Source organism: Cherax quadricarinatus, chromosome 8 (genome assembly GCF_038502225.1).
Source record: "Cherax quadricarinatus isolate ZL_2023a chromosome 8, ASM3850222v1, whole genome shotgun sequence".
NCBI classification, from domain to species: Eukaryota; Metazoa; Arthropoda; class Malacostraca; order Decapoda; family Parastacidae; genus Cherax; species Cherax quadricarinatus.
In genome coordinates this window covers 25,736,984-25,764,483 of record NC_091299.1, presented here as the reverse complement: position 1 = coordinate 25,764,483, position 27,500 = coordinate 25,736,984, and the positions used below count along the sequence as shown (strand labels likewise).

The 27,500-nt window shown below is 51.1% G+C and overlaps 1 protein-coding gene across 1 annotated transcript in view; it reads left to right on the top strand.

Annotated features, from left to right (window-relative positions):
- Positions 1-27,500, top strand: part of fng (Fringe glycosyltransferase) — a 191,838-nt gene that overhangs the window by 116,243 nt on the left and 48,095 nt on the right. Inside the window, exons 3-4 of the mRNA XM_070082971.1 lie at positions 4,929-5,031; positions 13,048-13,195. Coding sequence (XP_069939072.1) covers positions 4,929-5,031; positions 13,048-13,195 — 251 coding nt within the window. The remainder of the gene's footprint in view (positions 1-4,928; positions 5,032-13,047; positions 13,196-27,500) is intronic.

The window sequence follows — 27,500 nt, the reverse complement described above, 5'->3', positions numbered from 1 at the left end:
GATCAAATACAGCCTCCCTCACAACTTTCTATAGAAGCCTCCCAACCAGGTCAACCCCAGTGTAACCAAGCACTTTTAACCAAAACATCCTTGCCGCATCCATTGCCCCCACCCACTGCATTACAAACTCCACCCCCACAGCAACCACCCATAGTTCCTTATCAGGTCTCCCACTTCCCCAACCCCAATACACCTCCCAGACCACAGTCTTAGAGAAGAAGTTGAAGGTGTGGTATACAAATGCAGATGGAATAACAAATAAGTATGAGGAGTGGCACGAAAGAATCAAGGAGACATCCCCAGACATAATAGCACTCACAGAAACAAAACTCGCCAGAATAATAACAGATTCAATCTTTCCATCCGGATATCAAATCCTCAGGAAAGACAGAGGGAGGAGAGGGGGAGGAGGAGTTGCACTGCTCATTAAAAACCAGTGGGATTTTGAGAAAATGGAAGGAATGGATGTCACGGGCGAAAGGGACTACTTAGTAGGAACAATCCAGTCTGAGGGACATAAGATGATAATTGCAGTAATGTACAACTCACCACAGAACTGTAGGAGGCCAAGAGTAGAATACGATGAGAGCAACAGAGCAATGGTCGACATACTAGCCGAGGTGGCCAGGAGAGCACACATGGGGGGAGCAAAGTTACTAGTTAAGGGTGATTTCAATCACAAGGAGATTGACTGGGAAAACCTGGAGCCCCATGGGGGTCCTGAAACATGGAGAGCCAAGATGATGGATGTGGTACTGGAAAACCTCATGCATCAACATGTTAGAGACACTACCAGAGAGAGAGGAGAGGATGACCCAGCAAGACTGGACCTTGTATTCACCTTGAGTAGTTCGGACATTGAGGATATCATGTATGAATGGCCCCTGGAAGCTAGTCATCATGTGGTTCTGTGCTTCGACTACATAGTTGAGCTCCAAGTGGAGAGAGTAGCAGGAATAGGGTGGGAAAAACCAAACTACAAAAGGGGGAACTACTCAGGCATGAGGAACTTCCTTCAAAACATTCAGTGGGAGAGGGAACTGACAGGAAAACCAGTACAAGAAATGATGGACTATGTGGCAACAAAATGCAAGGAGGCAGAGGAGAGGTTTGTTCTCAAGGGAAACAGAAATAATGGGAAGAACAGAACAAGTCCTTGGTTCACCCAAAGGTGTAGGGAGGCAAAAACTAGGTGTACTAGAAAATGGAAAAGGTACAGAAGACAGAGAACTCAGGAAAATGAAGAGATTAGCCGAAGAGCCAGAAACGAATATGCACAGATAAGAAGGGAGGCTCAGCGACAATATGAAAATGACATAGCATCGAAAGTCAAGACTGAACCGAAGCTGTTGTACAGCCACATCAGGAGGAAAACAACAGTCAAGGACCAGGTAATCAGACTGAGGAAGGGTGATGGGGAATTCACAAAAAGCGATCGAGGGATATGTCAGGAGCTAAAGAAGTATTTACAGTGGAAACCAGTAGGACTCCAGGAAATCAGAACAGGGGGGGTACACCAGCAAGTGCTGGATGAGGTACATATAACCAAGGAGGAGGTGAAGAAGCTGTTATGTGAACTTGACACCTCAAAGGCGGTGGGACCAGACAACATCTCTCCATGGGTCCTTAAAGAGGGAGCAGAGATATTGTGTGTGCCATTAACAAATATCTTCAACACATCACTTGAAACTGGGCAACTCCCTGAGGTATGGAAGATGGCAAATGTAGTCCCAATTTTTAAAAAGGAAGACAGACATGAGGCACTAAACTACAGACCTGTATCACTAACGTGTATAGTATGCAAGGTCATGGAGAAGATCATCAGGAGGAGAGTGGTGGAGCACCTGGAAAGAAACTAAGTGTATAATTGACAACCAGCACGGTTTCAGGGAAGGAAAATCCTATCACAAACCTACTAGAGTTTTATGACAAGGTGACAGAAGTAAGACAAGAGAGAGAGGGGTGGATCGACTGCATTTTTTTGGACTGCAAGAAGGCCTTCGACACAGTTCCTCACAAGAGGTTACTGCAAAAGCTAGAGGATCAGGCACACATAACAGGAAAGGCACTACTATGGATCAGAGAATACCTGACAGGGAGGCAACAACGAGTCATGGTACGTGACGAGGTGTCAGAGTGGGCGCCTGTGACAAGCAGGGTTCCACAGGGGTCAGTCCTAGGACCTGTGCTGTTCTTGGTATATGTGAGCGACATAACGGAAGGGATAGACTCAGAAGTGTCCTTGTTTGCAGATGATGTGAAGTTAATGAGAAGAATCAAATCGGATGAGGATCAGGCAGGACTACAAAGTGACCTGGACAGGCTACAAGCCTGGTCCAGCAACTGGCTCCTTGAGTTTAACCCTGCCAAGTGCAAAGTCATCAAGATTGGGGAAGGGCAAAGAAGACCGCAGACACAATATAGTTTAGATGGCCAAAGACTGCAAACCTCACTCAAGGAAAAAGATCTGGGGGTGAGTATAACACCGAGCATATCTCCTGAGGCGCACATCAATCAGAAAACTGCTGCAGCATACGGGCGCCTGGCAAACGTACGGATAGCGTTCCGATACCTCAGTAAGGAGTCGTTCAAGACTCTGTATACCATTTACGTCAGGCCCATACTGGAGTATGCAGCACCAGTTTGGAATCCACACCTAGTCAAGCACGTCAAGAAATTAGAGAAAGTGCAAAGGTTTGCAACGAGACTAGTCCCAGAGCTACGGGGATTGTCCTACGAAGAAAGGTTGAGGGAAATCGGCCTGACGACACTGGAGGACAGGAGGGTCAGGGGAGACATGATAACTACATATAAAATACTGCGCGGAATAGACAAGGTGGACAAAGACGGGATGTTCCAGAGAAGGGACACAGACACAAGAGGTCACAGTTGGAAGTTGAAGACTCAGATGAATCAAAGGGATGTTAGGAAGTATTTCTTCAGTCATAGAGTAGTGAGGCCGTGGAATAGCCTAGAAAGTGACGTAGTGGAGGCGGGAACCATACATAGTTTTAAGGCGAGGTATGATAAAGCTCATGGGGCAGGGAGAGAGAGGACCCAGTAGCAATCAGTGAAGAGGCAGGGCCAGGAGCTGAGTCTCGACCCCTGCAACCACAATTAGGTGAGTACACACACACACACACACACACACACATACACACACACACACACACACACACACACACACACACACACACACACACACACACACACACACACACACACACACACACACACACACACACACACTCACACAAATGAGTCATAGGGATGTTAGTAAGTATTTCTTCAGCCATAGAGTTGTCAGGAAGTGGAACAATCTGGAGAGTGATGTAGTGGAGGCAGGATCCATACATAGCTTTAAGAAGAGGTATGATAAGGCTCTTAGAGCAGGGAGAGAGTAGACCTAGTAGCGACCAGCGAAGAGGCGGGGCCAGGACCTGTGACTCGACCCTTGCAATTGCAAATAGGTGAGTACACCCACACAAACACAGCATTAACGAACCTGCCGTCTTCACTCCATCACCACCATCACTATCAACACTCCTTCACGTTACCAGAGCACATCTTCCATCAGTGTGTGTGATGGGATGGTGGGTGTGCAGGGTGTGGGTGTTCTCTGGGTGGTGGGTATGCAGGGTGTGGGTGTTCTCTGGGTGGTGGGTGTGCAGGGTGTGGGTGTTCTCTGTGGCGTGGGTGTACAGGGTTTGGGTGTTCTGTGGGTGGTGGGTGTGCAGGGTTTGGGTGTTCTCTGGGGCGTGGGTATTCTCTGGGTGGTGGGTGGCAGCGGGACCCAGGGTAGGCTGGGTACTGGTGGTCATCACCACCAACACTCCTCTAACACCAACACTAATTGGCGCAAGGCGCCTCTCCTCGTTATTTCTTTATCTAAGCCATCATCACCACCACTGCTACTGCCTAATGACCACCACCACTAGCACCATCACCGCCACCATCATCACCACCACCACTACCAAAACTATCACCTCCACTACTAGCTCCATCACCACGACCACTAGCACCATCACCACTACCATTAGGACCATCACCACCACTAACACGATCACCACTACCATTAGGACCATCACCACTAGTACTATTACCATCACCACCACCATTAGGACGATCACCACTACCACTAGGACCATCATCACCACTACTAGGACCATCACCACTACCACTAGCACTATCACCACCTCTAGTACCATCACCACCACCACTAGCACCATCACCACCACCACTAGCACCACCACCACCACCACTAGCGCCATCACTACTACCAGCACCATCACTACCACCACTAGCACCATCACTACCACCACTATCACCACCACCAGTACCAGCACGATCACCACCACCAGTACCAGCACCATCGCCACCACTGCTAGCACCATCACCAGCACTAGCACCATCACCAGCACTAGCACCATCACCAGCACCATCACCACCACCACTAGCACCACCACCACCACTAGCACCATCACCAGCACCATCACCATCACCAGCACCATCACCACCATCACCATCACCATCACAAGCACCATCACCACCACCACCACCACTAGCACCATCACCACCAGCACCATCACCACCAGCACCATCACTACCACCACTAACACCACCACCACTACTAGCACCATCACCAACACCACTAGCACCATCACCATCACCAGCACCATCACCATCACAAGCACCATCACCACAACCACCACTAGCACAATCACCACCAGCACCATCACCACCAGCACCATCACTACCACCACTAACACCACCACCACTACTAGCACCATCACCAGCACCACTAGCACCATCACTACCACCACCATCACCACCACCAGTACCAGCACCATCGCCACCACTACTAGCACCATCACCAGCACCATCAACACAGAGTGGTCTCTCATCCCGTGTCTCTGCTCCCCCGTCAGGAGGTCACTTGGTCAACACCAACTGCTCAGCGTCACACAACAGACGGGCACTCTGCTGTAAGATGGCCAGTGAGTTCGATGCGTTCCTGCAGAGCAACAAGAGGTAAGTCTTCCTCAACCTCTCTCCACTCTCTTCCTTCTCCCTGTATTCGTTTCTTTTGATAAATCACTGGTTAAGATTTTTTCTTCTCTGCCTCTTCCTACCTTCGTAAGTCTTCCTTTCTTCAACTTCTTTGTTTTTAACCCGTTTATTCTTATTATCTACATTTCTAACTTCTTAAGAAAATAACAAGGAATGCGCTACGGCAATAGGCCTACGGGCAAAAAAAAAAAAAATAAGATCACTAGACATAGCAATAAAAGTCAGCACATGCATCTACAATTCTCTAAACAACAGAACATAATTATAAAGAGTGTAAAATACAGCCTTAGCAGTGTAAGACTGGGTACCCCGAGGCGCTCTCCTACTCCCTCTCTTGTTTTTTCTCATAACTTAGATAACAACACATGCCACTGGGGGAGTTGAATGATAGCTCTAGGCCTTTCACGTTGCAATCAACACATCATCAGGAGCTTGCAATGTTGCAGGAATGAGTAAGAGATCCCAGAGAGAGAGAGAGAGAGAGAGAGAGGTACAGTGTAGAAGACACTGTAACTGCTGGAGACACACAGTGGTGTCACTGTACCAGGAAGTCCAAGAAGTTTATTGTCAACAATTAACCTCTTTGTATATTTTCCTGGTAAGCAGATCACCTGTGAGTGGTGTGTGCATGTGTACTTATCTGTTTGTATTCAGCAGTTAACGAGGGTTGTGTTCTGGCTCCTGAGTTCTGGTTCATCAGCAGCCATTGCTGGAGTCTGTGTGAGTGTGAGTGTGTGTGTGTGCACCCCCAGGGTGCACCTGGGGCAGTCTCTGAACAATGGCCACCATGCTCCATTTCTCTGTTATTGTGGAGTTTGGCTGCTGTTCCTGCTCTCCCTTCTCTCTGCTCGACTACCTCTTCTCTCCTTTCTCTGTGCCCCTGCTCCCTTGTTGCACCACCTTGTTGCACCACCTTGTTGCACATCACTCACCACAGCCTCACTCACACAGTCGTCACCACACCTGGTCTTGAAGGGCGGGTCGGAGAAAAAAAGAAGTTTAAAGGAAATTACCAACATCCTGTGTAGGTGAACAGCTGTTGGTGTTCCCTGGTGTTCCATGGTATGTAACTACAACACCAGCACTCACACACGTGTTGCTGGTGTTTCCTGGTGTGTTGACTACAATACCAACACTCACACAGGTTTTGCTGGTGTAGAATGAGAATAAGTGTAGAATGTAGAATGAGATGTGTGTCTTGCCTGTGAGCATCTTTTAAACATAGGGTAATAAATCTTATTCAGGAACATCTTGCAGAGCAGAATGATGAGTCTTCCTCAGCCACGAGTCTCAGGAAGCTAAAGTTGCAGTCTTCCTCAGTGGAACGTCTGTAAAGAGGTTTTCAGAGTAAGAAGTTTTAGAAGTGCAGTTGGAGCTTAATTCTCGTGATTCTGGTCGGCGCCTTGCCAGCTTCCTTCCAGTGTCTGGCTCACTGGAAGGAGCTGCAAGTTGCTTCCAGGAGTGTGTTGTAGAATATAAGGCTGTAGGAGCACTGCAGTAGGCCAACTGGCCCATGCTAGGCAGGTCTTAAAAGCAAATGAAATCAGAATGTTTACCTGTGTGTTGCCCCCTTGTTGTTGCTAGGTGGTAACTACCTCCTTGTTGTTGCTAGGTGGTAACTACCCCCTTGTTGTTGCTAGGTGGTAACTACCTCCTTGTTGTTGCTATGTGGTAACTACCCCCTTGTTGTTGCTATTTGGTAACTACTCCCTTGTTGTTGCTAGGTGGTAACTACCTCCTTGTTGTTGCTATGTGGTAACTACCCCCTTGTTGTTGCTAGGTGGTAACTACCTCCTTGTTGTTGCTAGGTGGTAACTACCTCCTTGTTGTTGTTATGTGGTAACTACCCCCTTGTTGTTGCTAGGTGGTAACTACCTCCTTCTTGTTGCTAGGTGGTAACTACCCCCTTGTTGTTGCTATGTGGTAACTACCCCCTTGTTGTTGCTATGTGGTAACTACCCCCTTGTTGCTATGTGGTAACTACCCCCTTGTTGCTATGTGGTAACTACCCCCTTGTTGTTGCTATGTGGTAACTACCCCCATGTTGTTGCTAAGTGGTAACTACCTCCTTGTTGTTGCTAGGTGGTAACTACCTCCTTGTTGTTGCTATGTGGTAACTACCCCCTTGTTGTTGCTATGTGGTAACTACCCCCTTGTTGTTGCTAGGTGGTAACTACCTCCTTGTTGTTGCTAGGTGGTAACTACCTCCTTGTTGTTGCTATGTGGTAACTACCCCCTTGTTGTTGCTAGGTGGCAACTACCTCCTTGTTGTTGCTAGGTGGTAACTACCCCCTTGTTGTTGCTATGTGGTAACTACCCCCTTGTTGTTGCTATGTGGTAACTACCCCCTTGTTGCTATGTGGTAACTACCCCCTTGTTGTTGCTATGTGGTAACTACCCCCTTGTTGTTGCTAGGTGTTAACTACCTCCTTGTTGTTGCTAGGTGGTAACTACCCCCTTGTTGTTGCTAGGTGTTAACTACCTCCTTGTTGTTGCTAGGTGGTAACTACCCCCTTGTTGTTGCTATGTGGTAACTACCCCCTTGTTGTTGCTAGGTGGTAACTACCCCCTTGTTGTTGCTATGTGGTAACTACCCCCTTGTTGTTGCTAGGTGGTAACTACCCCCTTGTTGTTGCTAGGTGTTAACTACCCCCTTGTTGTTGCTAGGTGGTAACTACCCCCTTATTGTTGCTAGGTGGTAACTACCTCCTTGTTGTATGTAAAGTAAAAGGACACAAGTGCAACTAATGTGACATTTTATTGTGGCAACGTTTCGCTCTCCAGGAGCTTTATCAAGCCATTACAAACAATACATGGACACAGAGGGTATATAAAGGCTCAGAGTGAGGTGAATACTAGTGAGGTACCATTTCGATGTTCACTAGTGGTAGTAGTAGTAGTAGTAGTAGTTGTAGTGACAAAAGTAATACAATATGGTAGAGCAATTAATTCGTACATGAGTAAAAGGATATAAAAGCTATTACTTGGGTAACATAAAAATAGGTTGGACAAATATAAACTGGAATGAGGCAGCTTGTTTCAGTGTTCACTCTCTGTGCTTTGTGTAGTATAACAGGAGAGACTATGTGATGGCAGGGTTTACTGTTTTCAGGAGGATTCTTGCTAAGACTTCAGAGATGGTGAAGCTGCCGTTGTTTTGTTTAATTGTATTCGAAACAGCGATCAGTGCTGATTCAAGGCACTTGCATCTGCGGAAATTAGTTTCTTTGATCACTAATTGGGCGTCCCTGAAGCCTTTATATACCCTCTGTGTCCATATACTGTTTGTATCGCCTTGACAAAGCTCCTGGAGAGCGAAACGTTGCCACAATAAAATGTCACATTAGTTGCACTTGTGTCCTTTTACTTTGCATATTGTCTGTAATTCTACCAACATTATTACACTACCTCCTTGTTGTTGCTATGTGGTAACTACCTCCTTGTTGTTGCTGTGTGTTAACTACCTCCTTGTTGTTGCTAGATGGTAACTACCTCCTTGTTGTTGCTGTGTGTTAACTACCTCCTTGTTGTTGCTGTGTGTTAACTACCCCCTTGTTGTTGCTGTGTGTTAACTACCCCCTTGTTGTTGCTATGTGGTAACTACCCTCTTGTTGTTGCTGTGTGTTAACTACCCCCTTGTTGTTGCTATGTGGTAACTACCTCCTTGTTGTTGCTATGTGGTAGCTACCCCCTTGTTGCTATGTGGTAACTACGTCCTTGTTGTTGCTAGATGGTAACTACCTCCTTGTTGTTGCTCTGTGGTAACTACCTCCTTGTTGTTGCTAGATGGTAACTACCTCCTTGTTGTTGGTAGATGGTAACTACCTCCTTGTTGTTGCTATGTGGTAACTACCTCCTTGTTGTTGCTATGTGGTAACTACCCCCTTGTTGTTGCTATGTGGTAACTACCTCTTTGTTGTTGGTAGATGGTAACTACCTCCTTGTTGTTGCTATGTGGTAACTACCTCCTTGTTGTTGCTATGTGGTAACTACCTCTTTGTTGTTGGTAGATGGTAACTACCTCCTTGTTGTTGCTATGTGATAACTACCTCCTTGTTGTTGCTATGTGGTAACTACCCCCTTGTTGTTGCTATGTGGTAACTACCTCTTTGTTGTTGGTAGATGGTAACTACCTCCTTGTTGTTGCTATGTGGTAACTACCTCCTTGTTGTTGCTATGTGGTAACTACCCCCTTGTTGTTGCTATGTGGTAACTACCTCCTTGTTGTTGCTATGTGGTAACTACCTCCTTGTTGTTGCTAGGTGGTAACTACCTCCTTGTTGTTGCTATGTGGTAACTACCCCCTTGTTGTTGCTAGGTGGTAACTACCCCCTTGTTGTTGCTGTGTGTTAACTACCCCCTTGTTGTTGCTAGGTGGTAACTACCTCCTTGTTGTTGCTATGTGGAAACTACCTCCTTGTTGTTGCTATGTGGTAACTACCCCCTTGTTGTTGCTATGTGGTAACTACCTCTTTGTTGTTGGTAGATGGTAACTATCCCCTTGTTGTTGCTAGGTGGTAACTACCCCCTTGTTGTTGCTAGATGGTAACTACCCCCTTGTTGTTGCTAGGTGGTAACTACCTCCTTGTTGTTGCTATGTGGTAACTACCTCCTTGTTGTTGCTATGTGGTAACTACCCCCTTGTTGTTGCTAGGTGGTAACTACCTCCTTGTTGTTGCTAGGTGGTAACTACCTCCTTGTTGTTGCTATGTGGTAACTACCTCCTTGTTGTTGCTATGTGGTAACTACCTCCTTGTTGTTGCTATATGGTAACTACCCCCTTGTTGTTGCTAGGTGGTAACTACCCCCTTGTTGTTGCTGTGTGTTAACTACCCCCTTGTTGTTGCTAGGTGGTAACTACCTCCTTGTTGTTGCTATGTGGAAACTACCCCCTTGTTGTTGCTGTGTGTTAACTACCCCCTTGTTGTTGCTATGTGGTAACTACCTCCTTGTTGTTGCTAGGTGATAACTACCTCCTTGTTGTTGCTATGTGGTAACTACCTCCTTGTTGTTGCTATGTGGTAACTACCCCCTTGTTGTTGCTATGTGGTAACTACCCCCTTGTTGTTGCTAGATGGTAACTACCCCCTTGTTGTTGCTAGATGGTAACTACCTCCTTGTTGTTGCTATGTGGTAACTACCTCCTTGTTGTTGCTATATGGTAACTACCCCCTTGTTGTTGCTAGGTGGTAACTACCCCCTTGTTGTTGCTATGTGGTAACTACCTCCTTGTTGTTGCTAGGTGATAACTACCTCCTTGTTGTTGCTAGGTGGTAACTACCTCCTTGTTGTTGCTATGTGGTAACTACCTCCTTGTTGTTGCTATGTGGTAACTACCCCCTTGTTGTTGCTAGGTGGTAACTACCCCCTTGTTGTTGCTAGATGGTAACTACCCCCTTGTTGTTGCTAGATGGTAACTACCTCCTTGTTGTTGCTATGTGGTAACTACCTCCTTGTTGTTGCTATATGGTAACTACCCCCTTGTTGTTGCTAGGTGGTAACTACCCCCTTGTTGTTGCTGTGTGTTAACTACCCCCTTGTTGTTGCTAGGTGGTAACTACCTCCTTGTTGTTGCTATGTGGTAACTACCTCCTTGTTGTTGCTAGGTGGTAACTACCTCCTTGTTGTTGCTATGTGGTAACTACCTCCTTGTTGTTGCTAGATGGTAACTACCTCCTTGTTGTTGCTAGGTGGTAACTACCTCCTTGTTGTTGCTATGTGGTAACTACCTCCTTGTTGTTGCTAGATGGTAACTACCTCCTTGTTGTTGCTGTGTGTTAACTACCCCCTTGTTGTTGCTATGTGGTAACTACCTCCTTGTTGTTGCTAGATGGTAACTACCTCCTTGTTGTTGCTAGGTGGTAACTACCTCCTTGTTGTTGCTATGTGGTAACTACCTCCTTGTTGTTGCTCTGTGGTAACTACCTCCTTGTTGTTGCTATGTGGTAACTACATCCTTGTTGTTACTAGATGGTAACTACCTCCTTGTTGTTGCTCTGTGGTAACTACCTCCTTGTTGTTGCTATGTGGTAACTACCTCCTTGTTGTTGCTAGGTGGTAACTACCTCCTTGTTGTTGCTATGTGGTAACTACCTCCTTGTTGTTGCTATGTGGTAACTACCTCCTTGTTGTTACTAGATGGTAACTACCTCCTTGTTGTTACTAGATGGTAACTACCTCCTTGTTGTTGCTATGTGGTAGCTACCCCCTTGTTGTTGCTATGTGGTAACTACCTCCTTGTTGTTGCTAGATGGTAACTACCTCCTTGTTGTTGCTATGTGGTAGCTACCCCCTTGTTGTTGCTATGTGGTAACTACCTCCTTGTTGTTGCTAGATGGTAACTACCTCCTTGTTGTTGCTATGTGGTAGCTACCCCCTTGTTGTTGCTAGGTGGTAACTACCTCCTTGTTGTTGCTATGTGGTAACTACCTCCTTGTTGTTGCTATGTGGTAACTACCCCCTTGTTGTTGCTAGGTGGTAACTACCCCCTTGTTGTTGCTAGATGGTAACTACCCCCTTGTTGTTGCTAGATGGTAACTACCTCCTTGTTGTTGCTATGTGGTAGCTACCCCCTTGTTGTTGCTATGTGGTAGCTACCCCCTTGTTGTTGCTATGTGGTAACTACCTCCTTGTTGTTGCTAGATGGTAACTACCTCCTTGTTGTTGCTATGTGGTAGCTACCCCCTTGTTGTTGCTCTGTGGTAACTACCTCCTTGTTGTTACTAGATGGTAACTACCTCCTTGTTGTTGCTAGGTGGTAACTACCTCCTTGTTGTTGCTAGGTGGTAACTACCTCCTTGTTGTTGCTATGTGGTAACTACCTCCTTGTTGTTGCTATGTGGTAACTACCTCCTTGTTGTTGCTATATGGTAACTACCCCCTTGTTGTTGCTAGGTGGTAACAACCCCCTTGTTGCTGTGTGTTAACTACCCCCTTGTTGTTGCTAGGTGGTAACTACCTCCTTGTTGTTGCTATGTGGAAACTACCCCCTTGTTGTTGCTGTGTGTTAACTACCCCCTTGTTGTTGCTATGTGGTAACTACCTCCTTGTTGTTGCTAGGTGGTAACTACCTCCTTGTTGTTGCTATGTGGAAACTACCCCCTTGTTGTTGCTGTGTGTTAACTACCCCCTTGTTGTTGCTATGTGTTAACTACCCCCTTGTTGTTGCTGTGTGTTAACTACCCCCTTGTTGTTGCTGTGTGTTAACTACCCCCTTGTGGTTGCTGTGTGTTAACTACCCCCTTGTTGTTGCTGTGTGTTAACCACCCCCTTGTTGTTGCTGTGTGTTAACTACCCCCTTGTTGTTGCTGTGTGTTAACTACCCCCTTGTTGTTGCTAGGTGGTAACTACCCCCTTGTTGTTGCTGTGTGTTAACTACCCCCTTGTTGTTGCTATGTGGTAACTACCCCCTTGTTGTTGCTAGGTGGTAACTACCTCCTTGTTATTGCTAGATGGTAACTACCCCCTTGTTGTTGCTAGATGGTAACTACCCCCTTGTTGTTGCTAGATGGTAACTACCCCCTTGTTGTTGCTAGATGGTAACTACCCCCTTGTTGTTGCTATGTGGTAACTACCCCCTTGTTGTTGCTAGGTGGTAACTACCTCCTTGTTATTGCTAGATGGTAACTACCCCCTTGTTGTTGCTAGATGGTAACTACCCCCTTGTTGTTGCTAGATGGTAACTACCCCCTTGTTGTTGCTAGATGGTAACTACCCCCTTGTTATTGCTAGATGGTAACTACCCCCTTGTTGTTGCTAGGTGGTAACTACCTCCTTGTTTCCCTGAGTGTCACCTGTGTCTTTCCCCCCCCCCCAATACCACTGTACAGATCATAGTGCCAACTTCTTTCCTCTACGCCACTGATGCTAACCCTGAGTGCCACTCTCACACACCAGTTTTCACCTGGCACTCTCACACACCAGTCTTCACCTGGCACTTTCACACAAGTCTTCACCTGGCACTCTCTCCTGGCACAGGTGGTGGTGTCATTTCGACGACGATAACTACGTAAACGTGCCGCAGCTGGTGACTACCCTGGCTGACTATGACCCACAACAGGACTGGTACCTGGGCAAGCCTTCCATCCGTGCTCCGCTGGAGATCATCAACAGAGACAACGTCTCGGTAAGTCTTGTTTCCCGTTGTTACTGTTGCTCGCTAGTGGTCTGTTATTGCGGCTGTCGGGAGTGTGACAGCCTGGCTTGTCAATCAGGCTGTCGGCAGGTAGGACTGGTCTGGGAACTGGGTGCAGGGGCGATGGTCTCCTGTAACACATGAACAACAGCTATCAATGGGGATACTGTTGATGAGTACCGGTCTGATAGCACCGTTACGGATAGTCACCACAGGTACAGTAGTCACCACAGGTACAGTAGGCACAACAGGTACAGTAGGCACCACAGGTACAGTAGTCACCACAGGTACAGTAGGCACCACAGGTACAGTAGTCACCACAGGTACAGTAGGCACAACAGGTACAGCAAGCACAACAAGCACTACAGGTACGCAGAGTACAACAGGCACAACAGATACAACAGGCACAACAGGTACAACAGGCACAACAGGTAAAACAGGCACAACAGGTAAACAGGTACAACAGGCACAACAGGTACAACAGGCACAACTTATACAACAGGTACAATAGGCACAACAGGTACAACAGGCACAACAGGTACAACAGGCACAACAGGTAAAACAGGTAAAACAGGTAAAACAGGCACAACAGGTACAACACGCACAACAGGTACAACAGGCACAACAGGTACAACAAGCACAACAGGTACAACAGGCACAACAGGTACAACAAGCACAACAGGTACAACAGGCACAACAGGTACAACAAGCACAACAGGTACAACAGGCACAACAGGTACAACAAGCACAACAGGTACAACAGGCACAACAGGTACAACAAGCACAACAGGTACAACAGGCACAACAGGTACAGCAGGCACAACAGGTACAACAGGCACAACAGGTACAACAGGTACAACAGGCACAACAGGCACAACAGGTACAACAAGCACAACAGGTACAACAGGCACAACAGGTACAGCAGGCACAACAGGTACAACAGGCACAACAGGCACAACAGGTACAACAGGCACAACAGGTACAACAGGCACAACAGGTACAACAGGCACAACAGGTACAGCAGGCACAACAGGTACAACAGGTAAAACAGGCACAACAGGTACAACACGCACAACAGGTACAACAGGCACAACAGGTACAACAGGCACAACAGGTACAACAGGCACAACAGGTACAACAGGTAAAACAGGCACAACAGGTACAACACGCACAACAGGTACAACAGGCACAACAGGCACAACAGGCACAACAGGCACAACAGGTACAGCAGGCACAACAGGTACAACAGGCACAATAGGTACAACAAGCACAACAGGTACAACAGGCACAACAGGTACAACAAGCACAACAGGTACAACAGGCACAACAGGTACAACAGGTACAACAGGTACAACAAGCACAACAGGTACAACAGGCACAACAGGTACAACAGGTACAACAAGCACAACAGGTACAACAAGCACAACAGGTACAACAGGCACAACAGGTACAACAGGCACAACAGGTACAACAAGCACAACAGGTACAACAGGCACAACAGGTACAACAGGTACAACAGGCACACCAGGTACAACAAGCACAACAGGTACAACAAGCACAACAGGTACAACAGGCACAACAGGTACAACAGGTACAACAGGCACACCAGGTACAACAAGCACAACAGGTACAACAGGCACAACAGGTACAACAAGCACAATAGGTACAACAAGCACAACAGGTAAAACAGGCACAACAGGTACAACAGGTACAACAGGCACAACAGGTACAACAAGCACAACAGGTACAACAGGCACAACAGGTACAACAAGCACAATAGGTACAACAAGCACAACAGGTACAACAGGCACAACAGGTACAACAGGTACAACAGGCACAACAGGTACAACAAGCACAACAGGTACAACAGGCACAACAGGTACAACAAGCACAATAGGTACAACAAGCACAACAGGTACAACAGGCACAACAGGTACAACAGGCACAACAGGTACAACAGGTACAACAGGTACAACAGGTACAACAAGCACAACAGGTACAACAGGTACAACAGGTACAACAAGCACAACAGGTACAACAAGCACAACAGGTACAACAAGCACAACAGGTACAACAAGCACAACAGGTACAACAGGCACAACAGGTACAACAGGCACAACAGGTACAACAGGTACAACAAGCACAACAGGTACAACAAGCACAACAGGTACAACAGGCACAACAGGTACAACAGGTACAACAGGTACAACAGGTACAACAGGTACAACAGGCACAACAGGTACAACAGGTACAACAAGCACAACAGGTACAACAAGCACAACAGGTACAACAGGCACAACAGGTACAACAGGTACAACAGGTACAACAGGTACAACAGGTACAACAAGCACAACAGGTACAACAGGTACAACAGGTACAACAAGCACAACAGGTACAACAAGCACAACAGGTACAACAGGCACAACAGGTACAACAGGCACAACAGGTACAACAGGTACAACAGGTACAACAGGTACAACAAGCACAACAGGTACAACAGGTACAACAGGTACAACAAGCACAACAGGTACAACAAGCACAACAGGTACAACAAGCACAACAGGTACAACAAGCACAACAGGTACAACAGGCACAACAGGTACAACAGGTACAACAGGTACAACAGGTACAACAGGTACAACAGGTACAACAGGTACAACAGGTACAACAGGTACAACAAGTACAACAGGTACAACAAGCACAACAGGTACAACAGGCACAACAGGTACAACAGGTACAACAGGTACAACAGGTACAACAAGTACAACAGGTACAACAAGCACAACAGGTACAACAGGCACAACAGGTACAACAGGTACAACAGGTACAACAGGTACAACAGGTACAACAAGTACAACAGGTACAACAAGCACACCAGGTACAACAGGTACAACAGGTACAACAGGTACAACAGGTACAACAGGTACAACAGGTACAACAGGTACAACAAGCACAACAGGTACAACAGGTACAACAGGTACATTAACTCTATATTTTATTCAATTGCTTTAAAACCTCTGTTGTTGTTGTTGTTGTTGTTGTTGTTGTTGTTGTTGTTGTTGTTGTTGTTGTTGTTGTTGTTGTTGTTGTTGTTTTCCGTTAAGGTTAATGTTCACACTTTTTCTGTTGTTCTTAGATGAAAGCAGAACAACAGTAGTGTGTCTGTTACAGCAGCAGGTCTGACACCACCATCAACACGCCAATGCGACATTTACCACATTTAATTAAGAGACGTTTCGCCCACTTTGGGGGTGGGGGGGGTGACTGTTTCTCTCCTGTACAGAAAAGAGAGAAAAAAATATAGCAGAATATATATCATATATATCATCACATGCTGGGGCAGGTTCCTGAGCCACACCCTGGGTGGTGAGACAGGCAGGTTCCTGAGCCACACCTTGGGTGGTGAGACAGGCAGGTTCCTGAGCCACACCTTGGGTGGTGAGACAGGCAGGTTCCTGAGCCACACCTTGGGTGGTGAGACAGGCAGGTTCCTGAGCCACACCTTGGGTGGTGAGACAGGCAGGTTCCTGAGCCACACCTTGGGTGGTGAGACAGGCAGGTTCCTGAGCCACACCCTGGGTGGTGAGACAGGCAGGTTCCTGAGCCACACCCTGGGTGGTGAGACAGGCAGGTTCCTGAGCCACACACTGGGTGGTGAGACAGGCAGGTTCCTGAGCCACACCCTGGGTGGTGAGACAGGCAGGTTCCTGAGCCACACCCTGGGTGGTGAGACAGGCAGGTTCCTGAGCCACACCCTGGGTGGTGAGACAGGCAGGTTCCTGAGCCACACCCTGGGTGGTGAGACAGGCAGGTTCCTGAGCCACACCCTGGGTGGTGAGACAGGCAGGTTCCTGAGCCACACCCTGGGTGGTGAGACAGGCAGGTTCCTGAGCCACACCCTGGGTGGTGAGACAGGCAGGTTCCTGAGCCACACCTTGGGTGGTGAGACAGGCAGGTTCCTGAGCCACACCTTGGGTGGTGAGACAGGCAGGTTCCTTAGCCACACCCTGGGTGGTGAGACAGGCAGGTTCCTGAGCCACACCTTGGGTGGTGAGACAGGCAGGTTCCTGAGCCACACCCTGGGTGGGAGACAGGCAGGTGGTGAGACAGGCAGGTTCCTGAGCCACACCTTGGGTGGTGAGACAGGCAGGTTCCTGAGCCACACCCTGGGTGGTGAGACAGGCAGGTTCCTGAGCCACACCTTGGGTGGTGAGACAGGCAGGTTCCTGAGCCACACCCTGGGTGGTGAGACAGGCAGGTTCCTGAGCCACACCTTGGGTGGTGAGACAGGCAGGTTCCTGAGCCACACCTTGGGTGGTGAGACAGGCAGGTTCCTGAGCCACACCCTGGGTGGTGAGACAGGCAGGTTCCTGAGCCACACCTTGGGTGGTGAGACAGGCAGGTTCCTGAGCCACACCTTGGGTGGTGAGACAGGCAGGTTCCTGAGCCACACCTTGGGTGGTGAGACAGGCAGGTTCCTGAGCCACACCTTGGGTGGTGAGACAGGCAGGTTCCTGAGCCACACCTTGGGTGGTGAGACAGGCAGGTTCCTGAGCCACACCTTGGGTGGTGAGACAGGCAGGTTCCTGAGCCACACCCTGGGTGGTGAGACAGGCAGGTTCCTGAGCCACACCCTGGGTGGTGAGACAGGCAGGTTCCTGAGCCACACCCTGGGTGGTGAGACAGGCAGGTTCCTGAGCCACACCCTGGGTGGTGAGACAGGCAGGTTCCTGAGCCACACCCTGGGTGGTGAGACAGGCAGGTTCCTGAGCCACACCCTGGGTGGTGAGACAGGCAGGTTCCTGAGCCACACCCTGGGTGGTGAGACAGGCAGGTTCCTGAGCCACACCCTGGGTGGTGAGACAGGCAGGTTCCTGAGCCACACCCTGGGTGGTGAGACAGGCAGGTTCCTGAGCCACACCCTGGGTGGTGAGACAGGCAGGTTCCTGAGCCACACCCTGGGTGGTGAGACAGGCAGGTTCCTGAGCCACACCCTGGGTGGTGAGACAGGCAGGTTCCTGAGCCACACCCTGGGTGGTGAGACAGGCAGGTTCCTGAGCCACACCTTGGGTGGTGAGACAGGCAGGTTCCTGAGCCACACCTTGGGTGGTGAGACAGGCAGGTTCCTTAGCCACACCCTGGGTGGTGAGACAGGCAGGTTCCTGAGCCACACCTTGGGTGGTGAGACAGGCAGGTTCCTGAGCCACACCCTGGGTGGTGAGACAGGCAGGTTCCTGAGCCACACCTTGGGTGGTGAGACAGGCAGGTTCCTGAGCCACACCTTGGGTGGTGAGACAGGCAGGTTCCTGAGCCACACCCTGGGTGGTGAGACAGGCAGGTTCCTGAGCCACACCTTGGGTGGTGAGACAGGCAGGTTCCTGAGCCACACCCTGGGTGGTGAGACAGGCAGGTTCCTGAGCCACACCTTGGGTGGTGAGACAGGCAGGTTCCTGAGCCACACCTTGGGTGGTGAGACAGGCAGGTTCCTGAGCCACACCCTGGGTGGTGAGACAGGCAGGTTCCTGAGCCACACCCTGGGTGGTGAGACAGGCAGGTTCCTGAGCCACACCCTGGGTGGTGAGACAGGCAGGTTCCTGAGCCACACCCTGGGTGGTGAGACAGGCAGGTTCCTGAGCCACACCCTGGGTGGTGAGACAGGCAGGTTCCTGAGCCACACCTTGGGTGGTGTGACAGGCAGGTTCCTGAGCCACACCCTGGGTGGTGAGACAGGCAGGTTCCTGAGCCACACCCTGGGTGGTGAGACAGGCAGGTTCCTGAGCCACACCTTGGGTGGTGAGACAGGCAGGTTCCTGAGCCACACCTTGGGTGGTGAGACATGCAGGTTCCTGAGCCACACCCTGGGTGGTGAGACAGGCAGGTTCCTGAGCCACACCCTGGGTGGTGAGACAGGCAGGTTCCTGAGCCACACCCTGGGTGGTGAGACAGGCAGGTTCCTGAGTCACACCCTGGGTGGTGAGACAGGCAGGTTCCTGAGCCACACCCTGGGTGGTGAGACAGGCAGGTTCCTGAGCCACACCCTGGGTGGTGTGACAGGCAGGTTCCTGAGCCACACCCTGGGTGGTGAGACAGGCAGGTTCCTGAGCCACACCCTGGGTGGTGAGACAGGCAGGTTCCTGAGCCACACCCTGGGTGGTGAGACAGGCAGGTTCCTGAGCCACACCCTGGGTGGTGAGACAGGCAGGTTCCTGAGCCACACCCTGGGTGGTGAGACAGGCAGGTTCCTGAGCCACACCCTGGGTGGTGAGACAGGCAGGTTCCTGAGCCACACCCTGGGTGGTGAGACAGGCAGGTTCCTGAGCCACACCCTGGGTGGTGAGACAGGCAGGTTCCTGAGCCACACCCTGGGTGGTGAGACAGGCAGGTTCCTGAGCCACACCCTGGGTGGTGAGACAGGCAGGTTCCTGAGCCACACCCTGGGTGGTGAGACAGGCAGGTTCCTGAGCCACACCCTGGGTGGTGAGACAGGCAGGTTCCTGAGCCACACCCTGGGTGGTGAGACAGGCAGGTTCCTGAGCCACACCCTGGGTGGTGAGACAGGCAGGTTCCTGAGCCACACCTTGGGTGGTGAGACAGGCAGGTCCCTGAGCCACACCCTGGGTGGTGAGACAGGCAGGTTCCTGAGCCACACCCTGGGTGGTGAGGCAGGCAGGTTCCTGAGCCACACCCTGGGTGGTGAGACAGGCAGGTTCCTGAGCCACACCCTGGGTGGTGAGACAGGCAGGTTCCTGAGCCACACCCTGGGTGGTGAGACAGGCAGGTTCCTGAGCCACACCCTGGGTGGTGAGACAGGCAGGTTCCTGAGCCACACCCTGGGTGGTGAGACAGGCAGGTTCCTGAGCCACACCTTGGGTGGTGAGACAGGCAGGTCCCTGAGCCACACCCTGGGTGGTGAGACAGGCAGGTTCCTGAGCCACACCCTGGGTGGTGAGACAGGCAGGTTCCTGAGCCACACCCTGGGTGGTGAGACAGGCAGGTTCCTGAGCCACACCCTGGGTGGTGAGACAGGCAGGTTCCTGAGCCACACCCTGGGTGGTGAGACAGGCAGGTTCCTGAGCCACACCCTGGGTGGTGAGACAGGCAGGTTCCTGAGCCACACCCTGGGTGGTGAGACAGGCAGGTTCCTGAACCACACCTTGGGTGGTGAGACAGGCAGGTTCCTGAGCCACACCTTGGGTGGTGAGACAGGCAGGTTCCTGAGCCACACCCTGGGTGGTGAGACAGGCAGGTTCCTGAGCCACACCCTGGGTGGTGAGACAGGCATTTTCCTGAGCCACACCCTGGGTGGTGAGATAGGCAGGTTCCTGAGCCACACCTTGGGTGGTGAGACAGGCAGGTTCCTGAGCCACACCCTGGGTGGTGAGACAGGCAGGTTCCTGAGCCACAGCCTGGGTGGTGAGACAGGCAGGTTCCTGAACCACACCCTGGGTGGTGAGACAGGCAGGTTCCTGAACCACACCCTGGGTCAACACATGCTGGGGGAGGATGGAGAGACAGGCAGGTTCCTGAGCCACACCCTGGGTGGTGAGACAGGCAGGTTCCTGAACCACACCCTGGGTCAACACATGCTGGGGGAGGATGGTGAGACAGGCAGGTTCCTGAACCACACCCTGGGTGGTGAGACAGGCAGGTTCCTGAACCACACCCTGGGTGGTGAGACAGGCAGGTTCCTGAACCACACCCTAGGTGGTGAGACAGGCAGGTTCCTGAACCACACCCTGGGTCAACACATGCTGGGGGAGGATGGTGAGACAGGCAGGTTCCTGAACCACACCCTGGGTGGTGAGACAAGCGGGTTCCTGAACCACACCCTGGGTCAACACATGCTGGGGGAGGATGGTGAGACAGGCAGGTTCCTGAGCCACACCCTGGGTCAACACATGCTGGGGGAGGATGGTGAGACAGGCAGGTTCCTGAACCACACCCTGGGTGGTGAGACAGGCAGGTTCCTGAACCACACCCTGGGTGGTGAGACAGGCAGGTTCCTGAGCCACACCCTGGGTGGTGAGACAGGCAGGTTCCTGAGCCACACCCTGGGTGGTGAGACAGGCAGGTTCCTGAACCACACCTTGGGTGGTGAGACAGGCAGGTCCCTGAGCCACACCTTGGGTTGTGAGACAGGCAGGTTCCTGAGCCACACCCTGGGTGGTGAGACAGGCAGGTTCCTGAGCCACACCCTGGGTGGTGAGACAGGCAGGTTCCTGAGCCACACCCTGGGTGGTGAGACAGGCAGGTTCCTGAGCCACACCTTGGGTGGTGAGACAGGCAGGTTCCTGAGCCACACCCTGGGTGGTGAGACAGGCAGGTTCCTGAGCCACACCCTGGGTGGTGAGACAGGCAGGTTCCTGAGCCACACCCTGGGTGGTGAGACAGGCAGGTTCCTGAGCCACACCCTGGGTGGTGAGACAGGCAGGTTCCTGAGCCACACCCTGGGTGGTGAGACAGGCAGGTTCCTGAACCACACCCTGGGTGGTGAGACAGGCAGGTTCCTGAACCACACCCTGGGTGGTGAGACAGGCAGGTTCCTGAACCACACCCTGGGTGGTGAGACAGGCAGGTTCCTGAACCACAACCTGGGTCAACACATGCTGGGGGAGGATGGTGAGACAGGCAGGTTCCTGAGCCACACCCTGGGTGGTGAGACAGGCAGGTTCCTGAACCACACCCTGGGTCGACACATGCTGGGGGAGGATGGTGAGACAGGCAGGTTCCTGAGCCACACCCTGGGTGGTGAGACAGGCAGGTTCCTGAACCACACCCTGGGTGGTGAGACAGGCAGGTTCCTGAACCACACCCTAGGTGGTGAGACAGGCAGGTTCCTGAACCACACCCTGGGTCAACACATGCTGGGGGAGGATGGTGAGACAGGCAGGTTCCTGAACCACACCCTGGGTGGTGAGACAAGCGGGTTCCTGAACCACACCCTGGGTCAACACATGCTGGGGGAGGATGGTGAGACAGGCAGGTTCCTGAGCCACACCCTGGGTCAACACATGCTGGGGGAGGATGGTGAGACAGGCAGGTTCCTGAACCACACCCTGGGTGGTGAGACAGGCAGGTTCCTGAACCACACCCTGGGTGGTGAGACAGGCAGGTTCATGAGCCACACCCTGGGTGGTGAGACAGGCAGGTTCCTGAGCCACACCCTGGGTGGTGAGACAGGCAGGTTCCTGAGCCACACCCTAGGTGGTGAGACAGGCAGGTTCCTGAGCCACACCCTGGGTGGTGAGACAGACAGGTTCCTGAGCCACACCCTGGGTGGTGAGACACACAGGTTCCTGAGCCACACCCTAGGTGGTGAGACAGGCAGGTTCCTGAGCCACACCCTGGGTGGTGAGACAGGCAGGTTCCTGAGCTACACCCTGGGTGGTGAGACAGGCAGGTTCCTGAGCCACACCTTGGGTGGTGAGACAGGCAGGTTCCTGAGCCACACCCTGGGTGGTGAGACAGGCAGGTTCCTGAACCACACCCTGGGTGGTGAGACAGGCAGGTTCCTGAGCCACACCCTGGGTGGTGAGACAGGCAGGTTCCTGAGCCACACCTTTGGTGGTGAGACAGGCAGGTTCCTGAGCCACACCCTGGGTGGTGAGACAGGCAGGTTCCTGAGCCAAACCCTGGGTGGTGAGACAAGCAGTTCCTGAGCCACATCCTGGGTCAACACATGCTGGGGGAGGTTGGTGAGACAGGCAGGTTTCTGAGCCACACCCTGGGTGGTGAGACAGGCAGGTTCCTGAGCCACACCCTGGGTGGTGAGACAGGCAGGTTCCTGAGCCACACCTGGGTGGTGAGACAGCCAGGTTCCTGAGCCACACCCTGGGTGGTGAGACAGGCAGGTTCCTGAGCCACACCCTGGGTGGTGAGACAGGCAGGTTCCTGAGCCACACCCTGGGTGGTGAGACAGGCATGTTCCTGAGCCACACCCTGGGTGGTGAGACAGGCAGGTTCCTTAGCCACACCCTGGGTGGTGAGACAGGCAGGTTCCTGAGCCACATCCTGGGTGGTGAGACAGGCAGGTTCCTGAGCCACACCCTGGGTGGTGAGACAGGCAGGTTCCTGAGCCACACCCTGGGTGGTGAGACAGGCAGGTTCCTGAGCCACACCCTGGGTGGTGAGACAGGCAGGTTCCTGAGCCACACCCTGGGTGGTGAGACAGGCAGGTTCCTGAGCCACACCCTGGGTCAACACATGCTGGGGGAGGTTGGTGAGACAGGCAGGTTTCTGAGCCACACCCTGGGTGGTGAGACAGGCAGGTTCCTGAGCCACACCCTGGGTGGTGAGACAGGCAGGTTCCTGAGCCACACCTTGGGTGGTGAGACAGGCAGGTTCCTGAGCCACACCCTGGGTGGTGAGACAGGCAGGTTCCTGAGCCACACCCTGGGTGGTGAGACAGGCAGGTTCCTGAGCCACACCTTGGGTGGTGAGACAGGCAGGTTCCTGAGCCACACCCTGGGTGGTGAGACAGGCAGGTTCCTGAACCACACCCTGGGTGGTGAGAGGCAGGTTCGTGAGCCACACCCTGGGTGGTGAGACAGGCAGGTTCCTGAGCCACACCCTGGGTCAACACATGCGGGGGGAGGATGGTGAGACAGGCAGGTTCCTGAGCCACACCCTGGGTAACACATGCTGGGGGAGGATGGTGAGACAGGCAGGTTCCTGAACCACACCCTGGGTCAACACATGCTGGGGGAGGATGGTGAGACAGGCAGGTTCCTGAGCCACACCCTGGGTGGTGAGACAGGCAGGTTCCTGAACCACACCCTGGGTCAACACATGCTGGGGGAGGTTGGTGAGACAGGCAGGTTCCTGAGCCACACCCTGGGTCAACACATGCTGGGGGAGGATGGTGAGACAGGCAGGTTCCTGAGCCTCACCCTGGGTGGTGAGACAGGCAGGTTCCTGAACCACACCCTGGGTCAACACATGCTGGGGGTGGATGGTGAGAAAGGCAGGTTCCTGAGCCACACCCTGGGTGGTGAGACAGGCAGGTTCCTGAACCACACCCTGGGTCAACACATGCTGGGGGAGGATGGTGAGACAGGCAGGTTCCTGAGCCACACCCTGGGTCAACACATGCTGGGGGAGGATGGTGAGACAGGCAGGTTCCTGACCCACACCCTGGGTGGTGAGACAAGCGGGTTCCTGAACCACACCCTGGGTCATCACATGCTGGGGGAGGATGGTGAGACAGGCAGGTTCCTGAGCCACACCCTGGGTCAACATAAACACTTGTGTGGTACACACACATAAACACTTGTGTGGTACACACACATAATCACTTGTGTGGTACACACACATAATCACTTGTGTGGTACACACACATAAACACTTGTGTGGTACACACACATACTGCAGAGTGTAGTATACACAGATTTTGTAAAAGCGTTTGATCATGGTGTAACAGCACACAAAATGCATGCTGAAGGAATAACTGGCAAAGTAGGCAGATAGATCTTCAACTTTCTAACCAATCACACACACAGACATACACAGACAAAGACAGAGATGTAAATCATACCACCGTGTTGCCCTTTGCAGACGATACTAGGATCTGCATGAGAGTGTCATCCAGTGAGGACACGGCAAAGCTCCAAGAAGATATAAACCAAGTTTTCCAATGGGCAACAGAGAACAATATGATGTTCAATGAAGACAAATTCCAACTACTCCGTTATGGAAAACTGGAGGAAATAATAACTAGAACTGAGTATACTACAAACTCCAATCACACAATAGAGCGGAAAAGTAATGTGAAGGACCTGGGAGTGGTAATGTCTGAAGACCTCACCTTCAAGGACCACAACAATTCCACTATCACATCTGCGAGGAAACTGATAGGATGGATAATGAGAACATTCAAGACAAGAGGTTTGTAGATGAATGGTTCAGAGAACCGACTCGTTGATAAATTAGACACATGTGCAACTCTTGGGTATCTTTATTGAGGAAACGTTTCGCCACACAGTGGCTTCATCAGACCTACTTCCATATTGAACAAATATGACACCACCTATGACTGCTGCACCTCTCCTGCCATACGGTTTATAAGCTCCTTTTTCGCACATATGCCTTCTCAGCACGTATGCCTTATTCTATTCAAGATTGATGGACTGACCACATCGACTCAAGGTTGAGGGACTGATTACCTCATTCTCCTCCTGTTCTTCAAGATTCTCCTTTGTATGGACTGATGAAGCCACTGTGTGGCGAAACGTTTCCTCAATAAAGATACCCAAGAGTTGCACATGTGTCTAATTTATCAAGACAAGAGATGTTAAGCCAATGATGATCCTTTTTAAATCACTTATTCTCTCTAGGCTGGAATACTGCTGTACATTAACATCAACATTCAAGGCAGGTGAAATTGCAGAGCTAGAGAATGTACAGAGAACCTTTACTGCACGTATAAGTTCCATCAAACACCTTAACTACTGGGAGCGCCTGGAAGCACTTGACTTGTACTCACTGGAGCGCAGGCGAGAGAGATATATCATAATCTACACCTGGAAAAATCCTAGTGGGACTGGTCTCTAATCTGCACACAGCAATCACTCCCTACGAAAGCAAAATACTTGGCAGGCGATGCAACATACCCCCAGTGAAAAGTAGGGGCGCCATTAGTACACTAAGAGAAAACACCATAAGTGTCCGGAGCACAAGACTGTTCAACAGCCTCCCACCAGCCATAAGGGGAATTACCAGTAGACTCCTGGTTGTCTTCAAGAGGGAGCTGGACAGATACCTAGAGTCAGTACCGGATCAGCCGAACTGTGGTTCGTTCGTTGGACTACGTGCGGCCAGCAGTAACAGCCTGGAAACATAAACACATATGCAGTTTAATGTGATCCTTTATTGACAACGTTTCGCCCACACAGTGGGCTTTTTCAAGTCATACACAGATCTACCTGGGGTGGAAGGTACGCGAGTATTTATAGTCAGGTTCAGAATGTTGAGGTCAGGTGAAGAATGCTGCATCTGATGATCTACCGGGTGGGGTTATAGAGTCTTGCGTAACTTGGCAGGGGTATTGGACAAGTTGTGGCTCCCAGTAGTTAAGGTGTTTGTAAACTCCAGTGTTCTATGTTCTTATGTGGGATAGCGATGAAGAAGTTTCTTGGTAAGTGGTTCAGCTATGTTATAGAAGCCATTGTTCTGGTTGAAATTGTTGGTTATAGAGATAAAGGATGATTCCAGGATTCTTCTGTATTGAGTGTTGTCTTCTGTGGCGATAAGTCTTGAGTTTCTGTAGTTAATTAAATGATTGTGTGAATTGCGATGTTGTACACAGGCATTCCTTGTATCGTCAGTCCTGCTTGCGTATTTCAGAACACCAACACCATGGGTGTTGAAGACAGCCAGGCGTCTTGAAGACAGCCAGGGGTCTTGAAGACAGCCAGGCGTCTTGAAGACAGCCAGTGGTGTTGAAGACAGCCATGGGTCTTGAAGACAGCCAGGCGTCTTGAAGACAGCCATGGGTCTTGAAGACAGCCAGGGGTCTTGAAGACAGCCAGGCGTCTTGAAGACAGTCAGGGGTCTTGAAGACAGTCAGGGGTCTTGAAGACAGCCAGGGGTCTTGAAGACAGTCAGGGGTCTTGAAGACAGCCAGGGGTCTTGAAGACTCCTAGGCGTCTTGAAGACAGCCAGGGGTCTTGAAGACAGCCATGGGTCTTGAAGACAGCCAGGGGTGTTGAAGACAGCCAGGGGTGTTGAAGACAGCCAGGGGTCTTGAAGACAGCCAGGTGTCTTGAAGACAGCCAGGGGTGTTGAAGACTGCCATGGGTCTTGAAGACAGCCATGGGTCTTGAAGACAGCCAGGGGTGTTGAAGACAGCCATGGGTCTTGAAGACAGCCAGGCGTCTTGAAGACAGCCATGGGTCTTGAAGACACCCAGGGGTCTTGAAGACAGCCAGGGGTGTTGAAGACAGCCATGGGTCTTGAAGACAGCCATGGGTGTTGAAGACAGCCATGGGTCTTGAAGACAGCCATGGGTCTTGAAGACTGCCAGGCGTCTTGAAGACAGCTAGGGGTCTTGAAGACAGCCATGGGTGTTGAAGACAGCCAGGGGTGTTGAAGACAGCCAGGGGTCTTGAAGACAGCCAGGGGTGTTGAAGACAGCCAGGTGTCTTGAAGACAGCCAGGGGTGTTGAAGACTGCCATGGGTCTTGAAGACAGCCAGGCGTCTTGAAGACAGGCAGGGGTGTTGAAGACAGCCATGGGTCTTGAAGACAGCCAGGCGTCTTGAAGACAGCCATGGGTCTTGAAGACAGCCAGGGGTCTTGAA